A 25,345-nucleotide genomic window follows, 5' to 3' on the forward strand; every position below is an offset into this window, starting at 1 on the left:
TACCGCGACTGCGTTTGACGGCATGGCGGTTGAACGCCGGATTCTAAAAGAAAAGGGCATTCCAGAGGAAGTTATTCCTACCTTGATTAAGGCTAGGAAGGAAGTGACCGCACAACATTATCACCGCATTTGGAGAAAATATGTTGCGTGGTGTGAAGCCAAGAAGGCCCCAACGGAAGAATTTCAATTGGGTCGATTCTTACATTTCCTGCAGGCAGGATTGTCTATGGGCCTCAAATTGGGGTCTATTAAAGTTCAAATTTCGGCCTTATCAATCTTCTTCCAGAAGGAATTGGCTTCAGTGCCTGAAGTACAAACTTTTGTCAAGGGTGTACTACATATACAGCCCCCGATTGTGCCCCCAGTGGCACCGTGGGATCTAAACGTAGTTTTGGATTTTCTCAAATCTCATTGGTTTGAGCCTCTCAAATCTGTAGATTTGAAGTATCTTACATGGAAAGTAACCATGCTACTGGCCCTGGCTTCAGCCAGGAGAGTTTCAGAGTTGGCGGCTTTATCGTACAAAAGCCCATATCTGATTTTCCATTCGGACAGGGCAGAACTGCGGACACGTCCTCATTTCTCTATCGTCCTAAGTGGATGCTGGGGTTCCTGAAAGGACCATGGGGAATAGCGGCTCCGCAGGAGACGGGGCACAAAAAAGTAAAGCTTTACTAGGTCAGGTGGTGTGCACTGGCTCCTCCCCCTATGACCCTCCTCCAGACTCCAGTTAGATTTTGTGCCCGAACGAGAAGGGTGCAATCTAGGTGGCTCTCCTAAAGAGCTGCTTAGAGAAAGTTTAGTTTAGGTTTTTTTCTTTACAGTGAGTCCTGCTGGCAACAGGATCACTGCAACGTGGGACTTAGGGGGAAAGTAGTAAACTCACCTGCATGCAGAGTGGATTTGCTGCTTGGCTACTGGACACCATTAGCTCCAGAGGGATCGAACACAGGCCCAGCCGTGGAGTCCGGTCCCGGAGCCGCGCCGCCGACCCCCTTGCAGATGCTGAAGCGTGAAGAGGTCCGGAAACCGGCGGCTGAAGACTCCTCAGTCTTCATAAGGTAGCGCACAGCACTGCAGCTGTGCGCCATTTTCCTCTCAGCACACTTCACTGGGCAGTCACTGAGGGTGCAGAGCGCTGGGGGGGGGCGCTCTGAGAGGCAAATATAAACCTTATACAAGGCTAAAAATACCTCACATATAGCCCATAGGGGCTATATGGAGATATTTAACCCCTGCCTGACTGGAAAAATAGCGGGAGAAGAACCCGCCGAAAAAGGGGCGGGGCCTATCTCCTCAGCACACGGCGCCATTTTCTGTCACAGCTCCGCTGGTCAGAACGGCTCCCAGGTCTCTCCCCTGCACTGCACTACAGAAACAGGGTAAAACAGAGAGGGGGGGCACATTAATGGCTATATATATATATATTAAAGCAGCTATAAGGGAGCACTTAATATAAGGATATCCCTTGTATATATAGCGCTTTGTGGTGTGTGCTGGCAGACTCTCCCTCTGTCTCCCCAAAAGGGCTAGTGGGTCCTGTCTTCATTAGAGCATTCCCTGTGAGTTTGCGGTGTGTGTCGGTACGTGGTGTCGACATGTATGAGGACGATATTGGTGTGGAGGCGGAGCAATTGCCAAATATGCAGATGTCACCCCCCAGGGGGTCGACACCAGAATGGATGCCTTTATTTGTGGAATTACGTGATGGTTTATCTTCCCTTAAACAGTCAGTTGAGGACATGAGGCGGCCGGACAATCAATTAATGCCTGTCCAGGCGCCTCAAACACCGTCAGGGGCTGTAAAACGCCCTTTGCCTCAGTCGGTCGACACAGACCCAGACACGGGCACTGATTCCAGTGACGACGGTAGAAATTCAAACGTATTTTCCAGTAGGGCCACACGTTATATGATTTTGGCAATGAAGGAGACGTTACATTTAGCTGATACTACAGATACCGTAAAACAGGGTATTATGTATGGTGTGAAAAAACTACAAACAGTTTTTCCTGAATCAGAAGAATTAAATGACGTGTGTGATGAAGCGTGGGTTGCTCCTGATAAAAAGTTGATAATTTCAAAAAAGTTATTGGCATTATACCCTTTCCCGCCAGAGGTTAGGGCGCGCTGGGAAACACCCCCTAAGGTGGACAAGGCGCTCACACGCTTATCCAAACAAGTGGCGTTACCCTCTCCTGAGACGGCCGCACTTAAGGATCCATCAGATAGAAAGATGGAAGTTATTCAAAAGAATATATACACACATGCAGGTGTTATACTACGACCAGCTATAGCAACTGCCTGGATGTGCAGTGCTGGAGTAGTTTGGTCAGAATCCCTGATTGAAAATATTGATACCCTAGATAGGGACAATGTTTTACTGTCGTTAGAACAAATAAAGGATGCATTTATCTATATGCGTGATGCACAGAGGGATATTTGCACACTGGCATCTCGGGTGAGTGCTATGTCCATTTCAGCCAGAAGAGCCTTATGGACACGACAGTGGACAGGCGATGCGGATTCAAAACGTCACATGGAGGTTTTGCCGTATAAAGGGGAGGAGTTATTTGGAGTTGGTCTATCAGACTTGGTGGCCACGGCTACTGCCGGGAAATCCACTTTTTTACCTCAAGTCACTCCCCAACAGAGAAAGGCACCGACCTTTCAACCGCAGCCTTTTCGCTCCTACAAAAATAAGAGAGCAAAGGGCTTGTCGTACCTGCCACGAGGCAGAGGAAGAGGGAAGAGACACCAACAGGCAGCTCCTTCCCAGGAACAGAAGCCCTCCCCGGCTCCTGCAAAAACCTCAGCATGACGCTGGGGCCTCTCAAGCGGACTCGGGGACAGTGGGGGGCCGTCTCAAAAATTACAGCGCGCAGTGGGCTCACTCGCAGGTAGACCCCTGGATCCTGCAGATAATATCTCAGGGGTACAGGTTGGAATTAGAGACGGATCCTCCTCATCGTTTCCTGAAGTCTGCCTTACCAACCGTCTATTCCGAAAGGGAGAGGGTGTTGGAAGCCATTCACAAGCTGTACGCTCAGCAGGTGATAGTCAAAGTACCCCTATTACAACAAGGAAAGGGGTATTATTCCACTCTATTTGTGGTACCGAAGCCGGATGGCTCGGTAAGGCCTATTCTAAATCTGAAGTCCTTGAACCTCTACATAAAAAAGTTCAAGTTCAAGATGGAGTCACTCAGAGCAGTGATAGCGAACCTGGAAGAAGGGGACTTTATGGTATCCTTGGACATCAAGGATGCGTATCTACACGTTCCGATATACCCCGCACACCAGGGGTACCTCAGGTTCATTGTTCAAAACTGTCACTATCAGTTTCAGACGCTGCCGTTCGGATTGTCCACGGCGCCTCGGGTCTTTACCAAGGTAATGGCCGAGATGATGATTCTTCTTCGAAGAAAAGGCGTATTAGTTATCCCATACTTGGACGATCTCCTAATAAGGGCAAGGTCCAGAGAACAGCTGGAGACAGCTTTAGCACTATCTCAAGAGGTGCTAAGACAACACGGGTGGATTCTGAATATTCCAAAATCCCATTTAATCCCGACAACTCGTCTGCTGTTCCTAGGAATGATTCTGGACACGGTTCAGAAAAAGGTTTTCCTTCCAGAGGAAAAAGCCAAGGAGTTATCCGATCTGGTCAGGAACCTCCTAAAACCAGGAAAAGTGTCAGTACATCAATGCACAAGAGTCCTGGGAAAAATGGTGGCTTCTTACGAAGCAATTCCATTCGGCAGATTCCATGCAAGAATATTCCAAAGGGATCTGTTGGACAAATGGTCAGGGTCGCATCTGCAGATGCACCTGCGAATAACCCTGTCACCAAAGACAAGGGTGTCACTTCTGTGGTGCAGAAGGCTCACCTATTAGAAGGCCGCAGATTCGGCATTCAGGATTGGATCCTGGTGACCACGGACGCCAGCCTGAGAGGCTGGGGAGCAGTCACACAAGGAAGAAACTTCCAGGGAGTATGGACGAGTCTGGAAAAGTCTCTTCACATAAACATTCTGGAACTAAGAGCAATCTACAATGCTCTAAGCCAGGCGGAACTTCTCCTGCAAGGAAAGCCGGTGTTGATTCAGTCGGACAACATCACGGCGGTCGCCCATGTAAACAGGCAGGGCGGCACAAGAAGCAGGAGTGCAATGGCAGAAGCTGCCAAGATTCTTCGCTGGGCAGAGAATCACGTGATAGCACTGTCAGCAGTGTTCATCCCGGGCGTGGACAACTGGGAAGCAGACTTCCTCAGCAGACACGATCTTCATCCGGGAGAGTGGGGTCTACATCCAGAAGTCTTCAACATGTTAATAGACCGTTGGGAAAGACCAATTGTAGACATGATGGCGTCTCGCCTCAACAAAAAACTGGACAAATATTGCGCCAGGTCAAGAGATCCACAGGCAATAGCTGTGGACGCACTGGTAACTCCTTGGGTGTACCAGTCAGTGTATGTGTTTCCTCCTCTGCCGCTCATACCAAAGGTATTGAAGATCATACGGCAAAGAAGAGTAAGAACAATACTAGTGGTTCCGGATTGGCCGAGAAGGACTTGGTATCCGGAACTTCAAGAGATGCTCACGGACGAACCGTGGCCTCTACCTCTGAGAAGGGACCTGCTACAGCAGGGTCCCTGTCTTTTTCAAGACTTACCGCGGCTGCGTTTGACGGCATGGCGGTTGAACGCCAGATCCTAAAAGGGAAAGGCATTCCAGAAGAAGTCATTCCTACCTTGATTAAGGCACGGAAGGAAGTCACCGTGAAACATTATCACCGCATTTGGCGAAAATATGTAGCGTGGTGCGAGGATCGGAGGGTTCCGACGGAGGAATTCCAACTGGGTCGTTTCCTACATTTCCTGCAATCAGGATTATCTATGGGTCTCAAATTGGGATCCATTAAGGTTCAAATTTCGGCCCTGTCAATATTCTTCCAAAAAGAATTGGCCTCTGTCCCTGAGGTCCAGACTTTTGTCAAGGGAGTACTGCATATACAGCCTCCTGTGGTGCCTCCGGTGGCACCGTGGGATCTAAATGTAGTTTTAGATTTCCTCAAATCCCATTGGTTTGAACCATTGAAAAAGGTGGATTTGAAATATCTCACATTGAAAGTGACTATGTTACTAGCCCTGGCCTCTGCCAGGAGAGTATCTGAATTGGCGGCTTTATCTTATAAAAGTCCTTATCTAATCTTCCATTCGGATAGGGCAGAACTGCGGACTCGTCCGCATTTTCTCCCTAAAGTGGTATCAGCATTTCATCTGAACCAACCTATTGTGGTGCCTGCGGCCACTAGCGACTTGGAGGACTCCAAGTTGTTGGACGTTGTCAGAGCCTTAAAAATATACATTGCAAGGACGGCTGGAGTTAGAAAATCTGACTCGCTGTTTATATTGTATGCACCCAACAAGTTGGGCGCACCTGCTTCTAAGCAGTCGATTGCTCGTTGGATTTGTAACACAATTCAACTTGCACATTCTGTGGCAGGCCTGCCACAGCCTAAAACTGTAAAAGCCCACTCCACAAGGAAGGTGGGCTCATCTTGGGCGGCTGCCCGAGGGGTCTCGGCATTACAACTCTGCCGAGCAGCTACGTGGTCGGGGGAGAACACGTTTGTAAAATTTTACAAATTTGATACCCTGGCAAAGGAGGACCTGGAGTTCTCTCATTCGGTGCTGCAGAGTCATCCGCACTCTCCCGCCCGTTTGGGAGCTTTGGTATAATCCCCATGGTCCTTTCAGGAACCCCAGCATCCACTTAGGACGATAGAGAAAATAAGAATTTACTTACCGATAATTCTATTTCTCGGAGTCCGTAGTGGATGCTGGGCGCCCATCCCAAGTGCGGATTATCTGCAATACTTGTACATAGTTATTGTTAACTAATTCGGGTTATTGTTAAGGAGCCATCTTTAAGAGGCCCTTTCTGTTGTCATACTGTTAACTGGGTTTAGATCACAAGTTGTACGGTGTGATTGGTGTGGCTGGTATGAGTCTTACCCGGGATTCAAAATGCCTCCCTTATTGTGTATGCTCGTCCGGGCACAGTACCTAACTGGAGTCTGGAGGAGGGTCATAGGGGGAGGAGCCAGTGCACACCACCTGACCTAGTAAAGCTTTACTTTTTTGTGCCCTGTCTCCTGCGGAGCCGCTATTCCCCATGGTCCTTTCAGGAACCCCAGCATCCACTACGGACTCCGAGAAATAGAATTATCGGTAAGTAAATTCTTATTTTTCTCCCTAAGGTGGTTTCGGCTTTTCACTTGAACCAGCCTATTGTGGTGCCTGCGGCTACTAGCGACTTGGAGGACTCCAAGTTACTGGACGTTGTCAGAGCATTAAAAATATATATTTCAAGGACAGCTGGAGTCAGAAAATCTGACTCGTTGTTTATATTGTATGCACCCAACAAGATGGGTGCTCCTGCGTCTAAGCAGACGATTGCGCGTTGGATCTGTAGCACAATCCAACTTGCACATTCTGTGGCAGGCCTGCCACAGCCTAAATCTGTAAAGGCCCACTCCACAAGGAAGGTGGGCTCATCTTGGGCGGCTGCCCGAGGGGTCTCGGCATTACAACTTTGCCGAGCAGCTACGTGGTCAGGGGAGAACACGTTTGTAAAATTTTACAAATTTGATACTCTGGCTAAGGAGGACCTGGAGTTCTCTCATTCGGTGCTGCAGAGTCATCCGCACTCTCCCGCCCGTTTGGGAGCTTTGGTATAATCCCCATGGTCCTGACGGAGTCCCCAGCATCCACTAGGACGTTAGAGAAAATAAGAATTTACTTACCGATAATTCTATTTCTCATAGTCCGTAGTGGATGCTTGGCGCCCATCCCAAGTGCGGATTGTCTGCAATACTTGTACATAGTTATTGTTACAAAAATCGGGTTATTATTATTGTTGTGAGCCATCTTTTCAGAGGCTACTTCGTTTGTTATCATACTGTTAACTGGGTTCAGATCACAAGTTGTACAGTGTGATTGGTGTGGCTGGTATGAGTCTTACCCGGGATTCAAGATCCTTCCTTATTGTGTACGCTCGTCCGGGCACAGTACCTAACTGAGGCTTGGAGGAGGGTCATGGGGGGAGGAGCCAGTACACACCATGTGATCCTAAAAGCTTTCTTTAGATGTGCCCTGTCTCCTGCGGAGCCGCTATTCCCCATGGTCCTGACGGAGTCCCCAGCATCCACTACGGACTATGAGAAATAGAATTATCGGTAAGTAAATTCTTATTTTCTGAGATTTTGGCTTTGGGGTTTTCTTAAACTGTAAACTGCAATCATCAAACTTATAACAAAGACTTGAAATATCTCACTTTGCATGTAATGAGTCTATATAATATATTAATTTCAACTTTTAAGTTGAATTACTGAAATATATGAACTTTTGCACAATATTCTAATTTTCTGAGTTTCACCTGTAAAATCCAGACCTGATCCGACTATTGCAGGCTTCAGCACAGATGGTTAAATCAGAATCGCGGAGTTACTGATTAAGGCACCTGTGCTGAAGTATGCATATCAACAAAACCTGGACTGTTATACCCCTTTCAGACGTACAGCAAAAACCTGGGGTTTTGCCTTTGAACGTGCATCGACCCGGGTTGAAGTCTTGGGTCCACAACCCTGCTATCTACCTGGGTTTTTCCTGGGTGCGACCAGAGTCCCCTCTAGTGTGAATGCATTCAACCTGGGTTTTTAGACCTGGATTTGAAGAAAATATTGACTGTACGGGTAATGGCTATAACGTAACCCAGCTAAGTTTACACTATTACACAGCAGAATGGACAAATGCTGTGTACTTACAGGCAGATCACACACGTTAAACAGGCGGTGAAGTATTGGCGAGTGGTTCATGATACTATGAGTTTTGCTCCTGATAACCTTCTTTGGTATAATGCTAGATTACTCATAGTTATGAGGGTGGTGTTTCTTGGCCTCATTGTGGCGTAACTACATTGGGTTGTGTATACCAAGATTCCCTTTTTAATAGTTTTGACCAAATTAAACTGGATTTTTCAGGTTTTCAAACCATGATGATTATTATCATTATTGAAATATATATATATATAATATGTGTTGAGTATCCCTTATCCAAAATGCTTGGGACCAGAGGTATTTTGGATATGGGATTTTTCCGTATTTTGGAATAATTGCATACCATAATGAGATATCATGATGATGGGACCTAAATCTAAGCACAGAATGCATTTATGTTACATATACACCTTATGCACACAGCCTGAAGGTAATTGTAGCCAATATTTTTTGTAACTTTGTGCATTAAACAAAGTGTGTATACATTCACACAATTCATTTATGTTTCATTATACACCTTATACACACAGCCTGAAGGTCATTTAATAAAATATATTTAATAACTTTATGCATTAAACAAAGTTTGTGTACATTGAGCCATCAGAAAACAAAGGTTTCACTATCTCACTCTCATTCAAAAAAGTCCGTATTTCGGAATATTCCGTATTTCGGAATATTTGGATATGGGATACTCAACCTGTGTGTATGTGTGTATGTGTATATAAATAAATATAATATATATATTTTTTTTTTTTTAAATCTTCAATTATGCCATATTACCCATGCCAGAGTGGGTGGACTCTACTCCGTCTTTCTGGTTCTCCTGTTAAAGGTTGCTTCTCTCGTTAGGGAAGTGTCAGACTGACTTTACTGAGAGGGTTTACTGCTATCATTGAAACCTAAATGGGGAGGAGAATTTGGGGGCCTAGCAGAGGAACAGTGGTCACCAGATAATTGGATCTAACGTGAAGCTACGGCGTGAATTGGGTGTCAACAAATACACTTTTATGTTGTTCATAGAATTTATTACACTCTGTTTTCTCCGTGTGGGTCTTCAGTCAGACTCCTGTTGTCTGAGATGTGGTACCTCTGATGCTGATTATTGGCACCCACTGTGGGCATGACTGGATGTTCAACTGTTCTGGGAGTGCATATGTGATATGGTTCCTGCCCTGCCTACACTTGACCCTCTTCTGGTTTATTTCTTAAATGTTATTTATAAATATGTATTTACACTGTTGACCTGAGCTAAGGTTAATATGGCCAGACAATGGCTTGTGCTCCTACTACTGACCATTATAAATGCATCGCAATATTGAAATAAAGTATGGTTGCTGGTGTGATGACTGTAAATGCGAGAAACCTGCACACAATTGGATTGACCCCTGATGCCAGTAGCACAAGGGCTATTGCCCACACCATGGGTCCGTAGGTGTAGGGTTATTTATTATAATAAAATTGTTCACACTACAGGTCCTAGCAAATCCTGTTTCTCTATCGTCCTAGTGGATGCTGGGGTTCCTGAAAGGACCATGGGGAATAGCGGCTCCGCAGGAGACAGGGCACAAAAAGTAAAGCTTTTTCCGATCAGGTGGTGTGCACTGGCTCCTCCCCCTATGACCCTCCTCCAGACTCCAGTTAGATTTTTGTGCCCGGCCGAGAAGGGTGCAATCTAGGTGGCTCTCCTAAAGAGCTGCTTAGAAAAAGTTTAGCTAGGTTTTTTATTTTACAGTGATGCCTGCTGGCAACAGGATCACTGCAGCGAGGGACTGAGGGGAGAAGGAGTCAACTCACCTGCGTGCAGGATGGATTGGCTTCTTGGCTACTGGACATCAAGCTCCAGAGGGACGATCACAGGTACAGCCTGGATGGTCACCGGAGCCACGCCGCCGGCCCCCTTGCAGATGCTGAAATCAGAAGAGGTCCAGAATCGGCGGCTGAAGACTCCTGCAGTCTTCAAAAGGTAGCGCACAGCACTGCAGCTGTGCGCCATTTTCCTCTCAGCACACTTCACACGGCAGTCACTGAGGGTGCAGGGCGCTGGGAGGGGGGCGCCCTGGGAGGCAAATGATTACCTATAATGGCTAAAAATACCTCACATATAGCCCTAGAGGCTATATGGAGATATTTAACCCCTGCCTAATGTTTCTAAATAGCGGGAGACGAGCCCGCCAGAAAAGGGGCGGGGCCTATCTCCTCAGCACACGGCGCCATTTCCTCTCACAGCTCCGCTGGTCAGGACGGCTCCCAAGTCTCTCCCCTGCACTGCACTACAGAAACAGGGTAAAACAGAGAGGGGGGGGCACATTTATGGCGATATTTGATATAACAAAGCAGCTATAAGGGAGCACTTATTATAAGGCTATCCCTGATATATATATAGCGCTTTTGGTGTGTGCTGGCAAACTCTCCCTCTGTCTCCCCAAAGGGCTAGTGGGTCCTGTCTTCGTTAGGAGCATTCCCTGTGTGTCTGCTGTGTGTCGGTACGTGTGTGTCGACATGTATGAGGACGATATTGGTGTGGAGGCGGAGCAATTGCCAAATATGAGGATGTCACCCCCTAGGGAGTCGACACCAGAATGGATGCCTTTATTTATGGAACTACGGGATAGTGTCAACACGCTAAAGCAGTCGTTTGACGACATGAGGCGGCCGGACAATCAATTAGTGCCTGTCCAGGCGACTCAAACACCGTCAGGGGCTGTGAAACGCCCTTTGCCTCAGTCGGTCGACACAGACCCAGACACAGGCGATGACTCCAGTGGTGACGGTGACGAATCAACCGTATTTTCCAGTAGGGCCACACGTTATATGATTTTGGCAATGAAGGAGGCGTTACATTTAGCTGATACTACAGGTACCACTAAACAGGGTATTATGTGGGGTATGAAAAAACTACCTATAGTTTTTCCTGAATCAGAAGAATTAAATGACGTGTGTAATGAAGCGTGGGTTGCCCCTGATAAAAAGCTGATAATTTCAAAGAAATTATTGGCATTATACCCTTTCCCGCCAGAGGTTAGGGAGCGCTGGGAAACACCTCCTAGGGTGGACAAGGCGCTAACACGCTTATCTAAACAAGTGGCGTTACCCTCTCCTGAGACGGCCGCACTTAAAGATCCATCAGATAGGAGGATGGAAAATATCCAGAAAAGTATATACACACATGCAGGTGTTATACTACGACCAGCTGTAGCGACTGCCTGGATGGGCAGTGCTGGGGTAGTTTGGTCAGAGTCCCTGATTGAAAATATTGATACCCTGGACAGGGACAATATTTTACTGTCGTTAGAACAAATAAAGGATGCATTTCTTTATATGCGTGATGCACAGAGGGATATCTGCACACTGGCATCACGGGTAAGTGCTATGTCCATTTCGGCCAGAAGAGCTTTATGGACGCGACAGTGGACAGGCGATGCGGATTCAAAACGGCATATGGAAGTTTTGCCGTATAAAGGGGAGGAGTTATTTGGAGTCGGTCTATCAGATTTGGTGGCCACGGCTACAGCCGGGAAATCCACCTTTCTACCTCAAGTCACTCCCCAACAGAAAAAGGCACCGACTTTTCAACCGCAGCCCTTTCGTTCCTTTAAAAATAAGAGAGCAAAGGGCTATTCATATCTGCCACGAGGCAAAGGTAGAGGGAAGAGACAGCAACACGCAGCTCCTTCCCAGGAACAGAAGCCCTCCCCGGCTTCTACAAAAGCCTCAGCATGACGCTGGGGCTTCTCAAGCGGACTCGGGGACGGTGGGCGGTCGTCTCAAAAATTACAGCGCGCAGTGGGCTCACTCGCAGGTAGATCCCTGGATCCTGCAGATAATATCTCAAGGGTACAGGTTGGAATTAGAGACAGATCCACCTCGCCGTTTCCTGAAGTCTGCGTTACCAACGTCCCCCTCCGAAAGGGAGACGGTTTTGGAAGCCATTCACAAGCTGTACTCTCAGCAGGTGATAGTCAAGGTACCTCTTCTACAACAAGGGAAGGGGTATTATTCCACTCTTTTTGTGGTACCGAAGCCGGATGGCTCGGTAAGGCCTATTCTAAATCTGAAGTCCTTGAACCTGTACATAAAGAAGTTCAAGTTCAAAATGGAGTCACTCAGAGCAGTGATAGCGAACCTGGAAGAGGGGGACTTTATGGTATCCTTGGACATCAAGGATGCGTATCTCCACGTTCCAATTTACCCCTCACACCAGGGGTACCTCAGGTTCGTTGTACAAAACTGTCACTATCAGTTTCAGACGCTGCCGTTCGGATTGTCCACGGCACCTCGGATCTTTACAAAGGTAATGGCCGAGATGATGATTCTTCTTCGAAGAAAAGGCGTATTAATTATCCCATACTTGGACGATCTCCTAATAAGGGCGAGGTCCAGAGAACAGCTAGAGATGGGATTAGCACTGTCTCAAGAAGTGTTAAAACAGCACGGGTGGATTCTGAATATTCCAAAATCCCAGTTAATACCGACAACTCGTCTGCTGTTCCTAGGGATGATTCTGGACACGGTTCAGAAAAAGGTTTTTCTCCCGGAGGAAAAAGCCAAGGAGTTATCCGAGCTTGTCAGGAACCTCCTAAAACCAGGAAAGGTGTCTGTACATCAATGCACAAGAGTCCTGGGAAAAATGGTGGCTTCTTACGAAGCAATTCCATTCGGCAGATTCCACGCAAGAATTTTCCAAAGGGATCTGTTGGACAAATGGTCAGGGTCGCATCTTCAGATGCACCTACGGATAACCCTGTCTCCAAGGACAAGGGTGTCTCTTCTGTGGTGGTTGCAGAGTCCTCATCTATTGGAGGGCCGCAGATTCGGCATACAGGATTGGATCCTGGTGACCACGGACGCCAGCCTGAGAGGCTGGGGAGCAGTCACACAAGGAAGAAACTTCCAGGGAGTATGGACAAGCCTGGAAACGTCTCTTCACATAAACATTCTGGAACTAAGAGCAATATACAATGCTCTAAGCCAGGCAGAACCTCTGCTTCAGGGAAAACCGGTGTTGATCCAGTCGGACAACATCACGGCAGTCGCCCATGTGAACAGACAGGGCGGCACAAGAAGCAGGAGTGCAATGGCAGAAGCTGCAAGGATTCTTCGCTGGGCAGAGAATCATGTGATAGCACTGTCAGCAGTGTTCATCCCGGGAGTGGACAACTGGGAAGCAGACTTCCTCAGCAGACACGATCTTCACCCGGGAGAGTGGGGACTTCATCCAGAAGTCTTCCACATGCTGGTAACCCGTTGGGAAAGACCAATGGTGGACATGATGGCGTCTCGCCTCAACAAAAAACTGGACAGGTATTGCGCCAGGTCAAGAGATCCGCAGGCAATAGCTGTGGACGCGCTGGTAACGCCTTGGGTGTACCAGTCGGTGTATGTGTTTCCTCCTCTGCCTCTCATACCAAAAGTATTGAGAATTATACGGCAAAGAGGCGTAAGAACGATACTAGTGGTTCCGGATTGGCCAAGAAGGACTTGGTACCCGGAACTTCAAGAGATGATCACGGAAGATCCGTGGCCTCTACCTCTAAGGAGGGACTTGCTTCAGCAGGGTCCCTGTCTGTTTCAAGACTTACCGCGGCTGCGTTTGACGGCATGGCGGTTGAACGCCGGATCCTAATGGAAAAAGGCATGCCGGAAGAAGTCATTCCTACTTTGATTAAAGCAAGGAAAGAAGTAACCGTGCAACATTATCACCGAATTTGGCGAAAATATGTTGCGTGGTGCGAAGATCGGAGTGCTCCGACGGAGGAATTTCAACTGGGTCGATTCCTACATTTCCTGCAATCAGGATTGTCTATGGGTCTCAAATTGGGATCTATTAAGGTTCAAATTTCGGCCCTGTCGATTTTCTTTCAAAAAGAATTGGCTTCAGTCCCTGAAGTCCAGACCTTTGTTAAGGGTGTGCTGCATATACAGCCCCCTGTGGTGCCTCCAGTGGCACCGTGGGATCTCAATGTAGTTTTGGATTTTCTAAAATCTCATTGGTTTGAACCACTAAATAAGGTGGATTTGAAGTATCTCACTTGGAAAGTGACCATGCTTCTAGCCCTGGCTTCTGCCAGGAGAGTGTCAGAATTGGCAGCTTTATCTTACAAAAGCCCATATCTGATTTTCCATTCGGACAGGGCAGAACTGAGGACTCGTCCGCATTTTCTCCCTAAGGTGGTGTCAGCATTTCATCTGAACCAGCCTATTGTAGTGCCTGCGGCTACAAGTGACTTGGAGGACTCCAAGTTACTGGACGTTGTCAGAGCATTAAAAATATATATTGCAAGAACAGCTGGAGTCAGAAAATCTGACTCGTTGTTTATATTGTATGCACCCAACAAGATGGGTGCTCCTGCGTCTAAGCAGACGATTGCTCGTTGGATCTGTAGCACAATCCAACTTGCACATTCTGTGGCAGGCCTGCCACAGCCTAAATCTGTAAAGGCCCACTCCACAAGGAAGGTGGGCTCATCTTGGGCGGCTGCCCGAGGGGTCTCGGCATTACAACTTTGCCGAGCAGCTACGTGGTCAGGGGAGAACACGTTTGTAAAATTTTACAAATTTGATACTCTGGCTAAGGAGGACCTGGAGTTCTCTCATTCGGTGCTGCAGAGTCATCCGCACTCTCCCGCCCGTTTGGGAGCTTTGGTATAATCCCCATGGTCCTTTCAGGAACCCCAGCATCCACTAGGACGATAGAGAAAATAAGATTTTACTTACCGATAAATCTATTTCTCGGAGTCCGTAGTGGATGCTGGGCGCCCATCCCAAGTGCGGATTATCTGCATAAATTGTACATAGTTATTGTTAACTAATTCGGGTTATTGTTGAAGGAAGCCATCTTTCAGAGGCTCCGCTGTTATCATACTGTTAACTGGGTTTAGATCACAAGTTGTACGGTGTGATTGGTGTGGCTGGTATGAGTCTTACCCGGGATTCAAAATCCTCCCTTATTGTGTACGCTCATCCGGGCACAGTACCTAACTGGAGTCTGGAGGAGGGTCATAGGGGGAGGAGCCAGTGCACACCACCTGATCGGAAAAAGCTTTACTTTTTGTGCCCTGTCTCCTGCGGAGCCGCTATTCCCCATGGTCCTTTCAGGAACCCCAGCATCCACTACGGACTCCGAGAAATAGATTTATCGGTAAGTAAAATCTTATTTATTCCCGCTTCCAGGGCATACTGGCTCTTTTATAACCACAAGTTCCAGTAAGCCATGGCAAACAAATCCCACTGGGACCTGTAGTTCCAAATAAGAGAAGCCACACACATTGGGGTCGATTCTATTCGGCAACTAATGAATAGCGCCGGGAATTAGCTCCCGACGCTATTCAATTCAGCAACTAGTTACGTCGGCGATGGCCCGTTCTCGCCGACAAAACAGGTTGAATTGTCGGGAGAACGGGCATTCTCCGACTTAACTCCCCGGCGCGAGGCTGATTCCCGACAGAATCAGCCTCGCGCCGGCCGCAAGGCAGCACTTTTGTCGGGTTTCTCTTCTCATCCCCCGGGGATGAGAGAAGAATTCCCGACAATTGCAGGTAATTAGTTGCTGAATTGAATAGCGTCGGGAGCTAATTCCCGGCGCTATTCATTAGTTGCCGAATAGAATCGACCCCATTGAGTTGTAAAACTTCTTTATTGAAATAATACTCCCCTAGACCCCTTGTGTACCCATCCTAACTGATTGATCCTCTTCAGTCAGTGTAGGCATCCAATGGAACTTGTGGCAAAAAAAAAAAAATTGTTTTGTCACATCTCTCTATCTATGGGATCCCAGTGCGGATGAGGAGTAGGTCTCAGGGATGAATGGACTGTACTCTGATTGGTCAGTGTGCAGCAACTCCCACTCTGTATTTGCATATTTTCATAATTTATAGAAGCCCGGACAGATCCCAGATAGAATAGGGGCTTAGGAGCTAATGGGATTGACAGCAGTTTTCAAAAGACAGTCAAAACCATGGCTTAGTAAATGCTGTATTTTGAGACTAAAACAGCTGTCGATGTCCAACACTTTTAAAATGATGGCAAAACTGCCTTTATAATTGAACCCCGTTGAGTCCAATCAATGACACAAAATTGAAGGTGTTGGTTAAAGTTGCCCTGCCATAAAAAACACAAATTGTGAGTTTGCTAGTCGCAGGAAGCATTGTCTGATGTGCAAAATGTTCTGTGGATAGACGAAACTATAGTTTGGGACAAACGCACAACACTGTAGGGTAGATTTACTATGGAGCAGGCTGTCAGTCCCCCTGTGTTTAAAGAAAAAAAAGGCTCAGCACACCATCATGAAATCCTTATGCCTACTGTAAAGCATGGTGAAGGGAGAATCATGGTTTGGGGCTGCTTTGATGCCTCAGGGCCAGGACCATTTGCTCTCATTGGCGGAAAAATAAATTCCAACGTTTTTCAAAACCTTTAGCAGAAGAATGTGAAGCTAGCTGTATGCCATTTGAAGCCGAACAAAAGGTAAGTGATGCAACAGCACAATGATCCAAAATACAGAAGAAAATTTGCTTTCTGGAGTGGGTTCTGGCGGTTTATTTTAAATGATTTGTCGTTCCGATTAGTTGAAAACGGACAAATTGTTTAAAATCTCGTCCCGTGTGTAAGCAACTTTAGATGGCACTTGAGAAAATGTTCTGGATTTGTATCCAGTGCTAGTTTAGAAATGATTACATTTGTTTTGTCTTTTAGTAAATGGTCATCTTCCAATGCTTCAGTTAGAGGAGGAAGACCTGGAGCGGAATCCACAGTTCAGAAAACTTCTACTAGAATTGTGTCAAATTTTGGATCAAAGTGGGGGTAGTGCTAGCTTAAGTCGTGAGTTGGAGGAGGTAATTCATTCTATGTTGTCAAGTCTCAAAGTAACATTCGATAGTGATCCCTTGACCTGCTCTTTCCACTTGGTGGAATATTCCTGAGGTGAAGAAGATTATTGGCCTAATTCAGCATGGATCGCTATTCAGAGAATTCGCAAGTTGAGCGGTTATCGAAAAACTGCGCATGCATAGTGTTCGTATTGCACACACACAAGGGGTAATAGCGACAGAAAACACGGGTTCCTGGGCAGAAACCTGCCATTTTCTGGGTGTGTCGGAAAAAAATGCAGTTGTGCCCAGCTGTTTTTGAGAGGGTCTCTGACGTCAGCGCAGACCACTTCCAGGCTGTCTCAGTCGCAGATTAGTTGCAGCCTCAGACCTACTTACGACGGCAAAAAAAATTGTTGATGATCCAGAAATTGCGATGCATTTGCAAACTTGCACGGGGTGTTTTTCTTCCTGTCTGGGCGGCGCTTTTCTACTCGCAGACAACTGCGATTTCTCAGAATAATGATCCATACTGATTTAGGCCCTATGCAATCTCATTAGCGAAGAGTAAAAAGAACAAAATGTCAGTGCTAAATTGTATTTCACATTAAGGGGTCAATATGTATTCCTATGGTCCTGTAAATTAAAATGTGCAATTTATGGGTGATAAATTGACCCCCTAAAAATCAGCTGCTAGAAAAAAATATGCTAGCATAAGATTTCTTTAACCGAAACCAGTTTCAAGAACATGTAAATTACATTTATTTATTAATGTAGTAAGAAATTTGAGTAAAACATATGGCACACAACCAGATAAATTGGGCAAGTATTTGTGTGATATGAATATTGGAACAATCAGTGTCCCTCTGCTTAATTAGAAGCGAGCATGTAACTGGCTACCTTAACTGCCACTTCTACTTTTTGCCAAAACAAAGCCCCTCCTGTCCCAGTGCTGTTTGTATAAATGTTACCAGTAAATAATGATCATTACATGCACAGGTTCCTCATACATTACTGTTTCTTTCTAAACCAAGACACAGAGAGAGCTACGGTTACAGAGGAAGGTGTGGCTAAGGTCAGAGGTCGTTCACAGACTGATTCAGGAGATGTTACTGGATTTGCAGGTTAAGAAGCAGGAGGGCGCAATAACCGATGAGGAGAACAAGGTATAGATTTTATTCTGTATTTCTTCTGCCACCTTTCAGTATGTGTGCATGTATGTAATTGATCCTGTCTCTTTCTTTGCAGTTTCAGGAAGGTCTGCAGCAGTGTTTGTTGGTCACAGAATGCTCACGCCTACTTCCTTCTGGTTCAGAGTCTGGTTCTGTATCTCTTCTTGGGTTGGAGAAGCAAGATCTTCTTGACCTTCTTCCATCAAATATGGTGACCTGAAGTTCAACTCTCTTTAAATGATGTGCGAATACATTGCTTTCCTTCCACGTATAATTGCTTTCCTTTCTTATTAGGATATTCTCTGGATTAAAGAGCGACTCCATAAGCAGCTGGAAGAGGCTCTACGAAAGAAATGTTTTACGTTTTTGTCATTCCACCAACCTGAGACAGGTATGCCCACATTTGTTACTGGACATAATGTCGTTATTTAACTCTCTACTTCTTCCTTCCTCCTCTCATGTTTCCATGTAGCTTAGAAATAGGAATACAATAAGTGATATAAGCACACTGAAACAATATTAATTTGAGATTTCTATTTTGAAACAAGACTACAATTTCAAATTAAATCCTTCCCAACTCTATTGCACAACCTCCGTGGAGTCATGCAGTCTGTCTATGTATGTCCCTTTTTATGTAATCTCCCCAGTTATGGATCACTATTTAATATATATGGGGTTATGTAATTATGTCATTGATTTAGGCCAAAATAGACATGTGTAGCTGTCCATCAAGCAATCTTGGCCAGATGTCATTTTCAAATTTTTCACCAGTTTTAGGGCTCTATTTACTAAGGGGTATATGCAATTGCGGTCGAATTCCCGAAATTGTCGAATTTCGGGTCATTTTCGCCAAAAAAAAAAAATCGTCATTGCAATTCAGTGCTTTCCGTCAAAAAAACGGACTTTCAAAATTCGACTTTTTGAAATTCGACTTTTTGCAAATTCGACTTTTCTGCAATGATACAAGTGCTGCAATTCGACAAAAGCATATTCAATTCAAGTTTGGAAATTCGACAGCAGTGCTTTTAGACAGTAAATTCGTCATTTTCAATCCGCCACACTTTGGAGGGTGAAAACAATAAAAAAAATTTTAAACATGTTTTTTTTTGGTGTTTTTTTTTTTTTGGGGGAATAGCATATCTATTTATATTAGAAGGGATTAGGTACTTTTTTTTTTTTTTTGGAGGCACAAGTATTATTTATATATTTTTTAAAATATTATTATTATTATTATTTTTTTAGTGCTGGAACGGTAAAAAAAAAAAAAAAAAATGGCGTGGTGTCCCCCCTCCAAAGCATAACCAGCCTCGGGCTCTTCGAGCTGGTCCTGGTTCTAAAAATGCGGGGAAAAATTGGGCAGGGATCCCCCGTATTTTTAAAACCAGCACCGGGCTCTGGTGCTGGTGCAAAAAATACGGGGGACAAAACGAGCAGGGGTCCCCCGTATTTTTCACACCAGCATCGGGCTCCACTAGCTGGACAGATAATGCCACAGCCGGGGGTCACTTTTATACAGTGCCCTGCGGCCGTGGCATTAAATATCCAACTAGTCACCCCTGGCCGGGGTACCCTGGGGGAGTGGGGACCCCTTCAATCAAGGGGTCCCCCCCCCCCCCAGCCACCCAAGGGCCAGGGGTGAAGCCCGAGGCTGTCCCCTCCATCCATGGGCTGCGGATGGGAGGCTGATAGCCTTGAGTAAAATGACAAGAATATTGTGGTTTCCAGTAGTACTACAAGTCCCAGCAAGCCTCCCCCGCAAGCTGGTACTTGGAGAACCACAAGTACCAGCATGCGGGAGAAAAACGGGCCCGCTGGTACCTGTAGTACTACTGGAAAAAAAATACCCAAATAAAAACAGGACACAGACACCGTGACAGTAAAACTTTATTACACACTGCCGACACACACATACTTACCTATGTTCACACGCCGACATCGGTCCTCTTCTCCATGTAGAATCCACGGATACCTGAAAAGAAAAGTTCAATATACTCACCTCAGCCAGGGTCCAGAGATAAATCCACGTACTTGGCAAAAAAAGAAAACGGACACACGGACCACCGGACTGAAAGGGGTCCCATGCTGACACGAGACCCCTTACCCCGAATGCCGGGACACCACGTGACTCCTGTCACTGAAGTCCCTTCAGCCAATCAGGAAGCGCTACTTCCGTGGCGCTCACCTGATTGGCTGTGCGCTGTCTGTGCTGTGACAGCGCATCGCACAGCTCGGTCCATTAGTTTCAATGGTGGGAACTTTGCCGGCAGCGGTGGGGTTACCCGCGGTCAGCCGCTGACCGGCGGGTGACCTCACCGCTAGCCGCAAAGTTCCCACCATTGAATATAATGGACGGAGCTGTGCGATGCGCTGTCGCAGCACAGACAGCGCACAGCCAATCAGGTGAGCGCCACGGAAGTAGCGCTTCCTGATTGGCTGAAGGGACTTCAGTGACAGGAGTCACGTGGTGTCCCGGCATTCGGTGTAAGGGGTCTCATGTGTCAGCATGGGACCCCTTTCAGTCCGGTGGTCCGTGTGTCCGTTTTCTTTTTTTGCCAAGTACGTGGATTTATCTCTTGACCCTGGCTGAGGTGAGTATATTGAACTTTTCTTTTCAGGTATCCGTGGATTCTACATGGAGAAGAGGACCGATGTCGGCGTGTGAACATAGGTAAGTATGTGTGTGTCGGCAGTGTGTAATAAAGTTTTACTGTCACGGTGTCTGTGTCCTGTTTTTATTTGGGTATTTTTTTCCCCAGTAGTACTACAGGTACTAGCGGGCCCGTTTTTCTCCCGCATGCTGGTACTTGTGGTTCTCCAATTACCAGCTTGCGGGGGAGGCTTGCTGGGACTTGTAGTACTACTGGAAAAAACAATATTCTTGTCATTTTACTCTAGGCTATCAGCCTCCCATCCGCAGCCATTGGATGGGGGGGACAGCCTCGGGCTTCACCCCTGGCCCTTGGGTGGCTGGGGGGGGGGACCCCTTGATTGAAGGGGTCCCCACTCCCCCAGGGTACCCCGGCCAGGGGTGACTAGTTGGATATTTAATGCCACGGCCGCAGGGCACTGCATAAAAGTGACCCCCGGCTGTGGCATTATCTGTCCAGCTAGTGGAGCCCGATGCTGGTGTAAAAAATACGGGGGACCCCTACTCTTTTTGTCCCCCGTATTTTTTGCACCAGGCGCAGAGCCCGGTGCTGGTTTTAAAAATACGGGGGATCCCTGCCCAATTTCCCCCCCGCATTTTTGGAACCAGGACCAGCTCGAAGAGCCCGAGGCTGGTTATGCTTTGGAGGGGGGACCCCACGCCATTTTTTTTTCGTGTTTTTCCCGTTTTTTTAAATCGCGGCAAAATCCGGCAAATCGGCCGTTTTTCGCCCGCGGGACTGTCGAATCCGTTTTTCATTGAATATGGTGAATTCCGGCAGCCACCTGCCGGAATTCACCTGTCAAATTGTGTCGAATTTAAAAACTGCGATAATTTGCCGCGATTTGCATATACCCCTAAGTCTTGGATGGAGATAAAGTGTATAGAGATAAAGTACCAGCCAATCAGCTCCTAACTGCCATGTTACAGACTGTTACACTTTACTTTTGCTGCATTAGATGAGGAAGGTGAAGTTCTGCGGGCAGCAAAAGCTCTACGCTTGGCCAGTACACTGGAGGATGAGAAGAGGCGGCTGCAGAATGAGCAGGAGAAGCATCAAGAAATGGGAGCTTTACTGGAAAAACAGCAGGAGATGTATTCTCATGTGAGTATACATAAGGAACATGTATATTGGGAAAAGAGCAAGTAACCCACCCTTGTAATTGCTGAACTAAACAAAATTCCTAACATTCGTACTTGACCAGATCAGTCCAGTGCTGTGAGCAGACCTTTTTATGATGCTGCTTGGTGTTGCTTCTCGTTCTTGCATCACTCTTGGACAGAGCCGTAGCCAGATCTTTAGATAACAGGATTTCTAACTACAGAATGCAGATTGGTGGATTCTTCTGCAAGTGTGGGCATGGCAAACTGTCACAGCACGCATATCTGACCTAGGGGTCTATTTACTATGCCTTATACAGAGATAAAGGGGAAGATGTATAATTTTGACCTTTTCATTCCTTATGTTGGTTCCGCTTCACCGCATTACTACGGTGAAGCGGCTACTTGCATCAGCAAAATGTATTAATATACAGAGAGCCGTTAAGGGAGTGCATTATTTCACCTTACTAGTGAAACACCTCCTTCCTGTTCGGCTCTCCTTATAACATCCCCCCCCCCCCCTGCAACAGTACTGCGCATGTGCTGGCTTTCACTCCCAGCAGTTCTTGCATCGTAGTTCCTTCTGGATGACTAAGGACTTGCAGTGTCAGGGAGGCGAGCGAGGGCTATTTTTTATTTTAACTACTAATAAAGCTTTATTTAAAACAAAAAAAAAATACCAAGACAGGAGGTGATTGAAGCGATATGCACATGCTGCTCCTTCATACATCAGAGGAAGCATCAAATTCTATCTTTAGAACAGGAAGGTGGTAAATGCCAAGGCCGCGCACAGACCTGCACTGCGAACGGTAAACTGGGATTCGTACATTTGGGAGATGTGGAAAGTGCACAATCCTACATTTGCCCAAAAGAACCAGCCAATCATCTCCTGCCATGTCACAGGCTGTGTTTGAAACATGAGAGGAGCTTATTGGATGGTACTTTTATCTCCGTTCTCTTTATCCCGCTCCAAAGCTTAGTACATAGATCTCCTAGTTTCTTAATCATCCTAGATTTTGTCCTAGAGGATACTGTATCTAAATGCATGTAGAATAATATGTTTCAGAAAGGACATGCATACTTAGATGTTCCAAGTCTAAATAATGGGGGTCATTACGACCCGTTCGCACGCTGCATTTTTTCGCAGCCGCGCGAGCGGGTTAGAACTGCGCATGCGGGCGGCAATGCGAAGGCGCGTCGCTGCCCGTTGACGGAATGGACGAAGAAAGCGTTTGCAGCGGCGAACGCTAGAAGATTGACAGGAAGAGGCCGGCCGGGGGTGTCTACTCACCGTTTTGAAGGCGTGTCCAGCCGTCTCCAGGAAGGGATCCTGACGTCTGCTCCGGACAAGATCATCGCAGCGGGTAAGTCCTGAGCTGTGCAGAAACTGCGTAAACTTTTTTTGTTTTTGCAGCTCTCTGCATAGCGGTTCGCAGCCCTGCACAGCGATTCTCCCCCCCCCCCCTCCCTTATACGCGGTGACTATCTGATCGCAGCAGTGCTAAAAATAGCCTGCTAGCGATCAGGTTGGAATCACCCCCCAATGCCATTGAGCTTCATGTATGAACAGTCTTGTATGTTCTCAATTTGTTGAGTTTTAAATGCCACTAGTATCCAGAACTTTCAGGAGCATCTGTTAGATCTCTTAAATATTTTAAAGGACAAAATATAAGAAAAGGCAGAGAGCAATATATACAAGGTACCAAAGTAATGAACACAGGCAACTATATGAGAGTTTAATTTTCTAATAAGATTTAAGTTTCAGAAAAAACTCCTATAACTCATGTAAATTTCATCCATTCTATCTGTATTTTAAGGTACTACTGCGCTGCCTTTCCTTACTCAGACAGGCTGCCTCTGATCTCCGTCTCCAGGCACAGTCTGACATTGATCGCATGAACGCTGAATATTTGGAGGCAAAGAGCAACGCGCTGTTTTTGAAACTGCGGTATGAATGTATAGTAATAATGTTAAGCCACTATATGTTGGCATGTTACTCCCTGTGACTTCCATCCCCTTTTCCTATGCAGGATGGAAGAGCTTCAGATCCTCACAGACGCTTACACCTCTGAGAAAGTTGAAGTCCACAGATACATAAGGTAAAACCCATCACTTTCCTTTGGGTATAAGGTATGATTCCTCATCACATGTATAATCAAGATTCTTTTCAGGTCCAGTCTGGAAGCTGCAGTGAAAGCGGAGAAGACTGAACTGTCTGCGTCTAGGCAGATTCTTTCCTCTTATGAATTCCTGGGCACAAAGTTTGAGGAGTTGGTGCAAGAGTATACTCATCTGAGAGATAAGATCAAGGACAATCGCTGGGCAATTCAGGAACTCAGCAAGACATTACCCTAAGCAATACAGACGTTTCCCTTATTAAATATGAAAAATCCACTCATTCTTCACTTGACACGACAACCATGAAGGATTCTCTTCCTCCACCAAGTGGAAAAACGTGCCATCATGCGCTTACTTTATATACTCTAGTGCAACAAGTGGGCTTCTTGGTACTTGATCAACATAAGCACACAACTGCAGCATCACTTTCGCAGGGAAGTGCCCACTCTGTAGAGCAGGCATTTCCAACTTCTGTCCTCAAGGCACATTAACAGTCCAGGTTTAAAGGTGTGTACACATGGTGAGATTCCTCCTTTTTGATTTTGACTTTATAGTCAAAATTGCAAGGAAAGTTAGTGCAAATTGCAAGGTGTTAGCCACCTTGCGATCCCGATGCGCACTCCCACATGGTCTGTATCGCAAGGCTAGATAAATTGTGCAGGCAAGTCAATCTTGACTATCTAGTGTACTATCTAGCATAAAGTATAGTCAAAATTGGCACTTAGTCAAAATCGGTACTTTTGGGCTCTGGGGGAGTTCAAGGGAAATCACAAAGTCAAAATCGGGCATAGCAAGGATCTCACCATGTGTATGCACCTTTAGTGATATCCATTCTTGTGCACAGGTGACTTAATTAGTACCTCAGATATTTTGATGTAACCATCTGTGCTGAAGCCTGGATATCACTAAAACCTGCGCTGTGAGTGTGCCTTGAATATTAAAAGTTGGGAATGAAGGGTATAGAGAGCGACTGCAAATACAAAAGACTATATATACCAGTGATGGCTAACCTTGACACTCCAGCTGTTGTTGAACTACATATCCCAGCATGCCCTGCTACAGTTTTGTCATTTGGCCATGCTAAAACTGATGCAGGGCATGCTGGTATGTGTAGTTCAACAGCTGGAGTGTCAAGGTTAGCCATCAATGATATATACCATGCACTTTTTTATTCTTACTTTGCTAAAGTCTAAAAGTAGAGCCCTGTCCTATGCAATACTTCAGAAGCAAACATTTAAATTATCGATAACATTTAGTATGCTAATATCTTAAATTAAAAATAAAAATAAGTTAACAATGTATGAGTATTATTTTTGGGAATAATATTTATCTTTTCAGTTAACACTGCTACTTGTTAATTAACATTTACTTCCTATATAACTAGCATATTTAGATGAGGTTTACAATTCGGGGGGAAAAAACTTAATACCCCTTTCACACAGCCATACATTTCCCGGGTTAAAACACATGAACGCGCATCAACCCGGGAAATTTCTTGGTGTGAAAGGGTACAGGGACAAAAACCCGGGTTTTCTGTCCCCGCATTTCAACTAGTGATGAGCGGGTTCGGTTTTACTCGGTTCTCAAAACGGCATCTTATTGGCTCACGGATGTCACGTGTTTTGGATAGCCAATAAGATGCCGTTTTGAGAACCGAGTAA

At 46.1% G+C, this 25,345-nt stretch overlaps 1 protein-coding gene across 1 annotated transcript in view; it reads left to right on the forward strand.

Moving 5' to 3' along the window:
• HAUS4 (HAUS augmin like complex subunit 4) overlaps positions 1-24,983 on the forward strand; it is a 71,268-nt gene extending 46,285 nt beyond the window's left edge. The window contains exons 3-10 of the mRNA XM_063913565.1: positions 16,534-16,673; positions 17,681-17,812; positions 17,895-18,029; positions 18,113-18,209; positions 21,425-21,570; positions 23,384-23,514; positions 23,597-23,665; positions 23,738-24,983. Coding sequence (XP_063769635.1) covers positions 16,534-16,673; positions 17,681-17,812; positions 17,895-18,029; positions 18,113-18,209; positions 21,425-21,570; positions 23,384-23,514; positions 23,597-23,665; positions 23,738-23,921 — 1,034 coding nt within the window. The 3' untranslated portion in view covers positions 23,922-24,983. The remainder of the gene's footprint in view (positions 1-16,533; positions 16,674-17,680; positions 17,813-17,894; positions 18,030-18,112; positions 18,210-21,424; positions 21,571-23,383; positions 23,515-23,596; positions 23,666-23,737) is intronic.
• Positions 24,984-25,345: the final 362 nt, after the last annotated feature.

This window comes from Pseudophryne corroboree, chromosome 1 (assembly GCF_028390025.1).
Source record: "Pseudophryne corroboree isolate aPseCor3 chromosome 1, aPseCor3.hap2, whole genome shotgun sequence".
NCBI lineage: Eukaryota > Metazoa > Chordata > Amphibia > Anura > Myobatrachidae > Pseudophryne > Pseudophryne corroboree.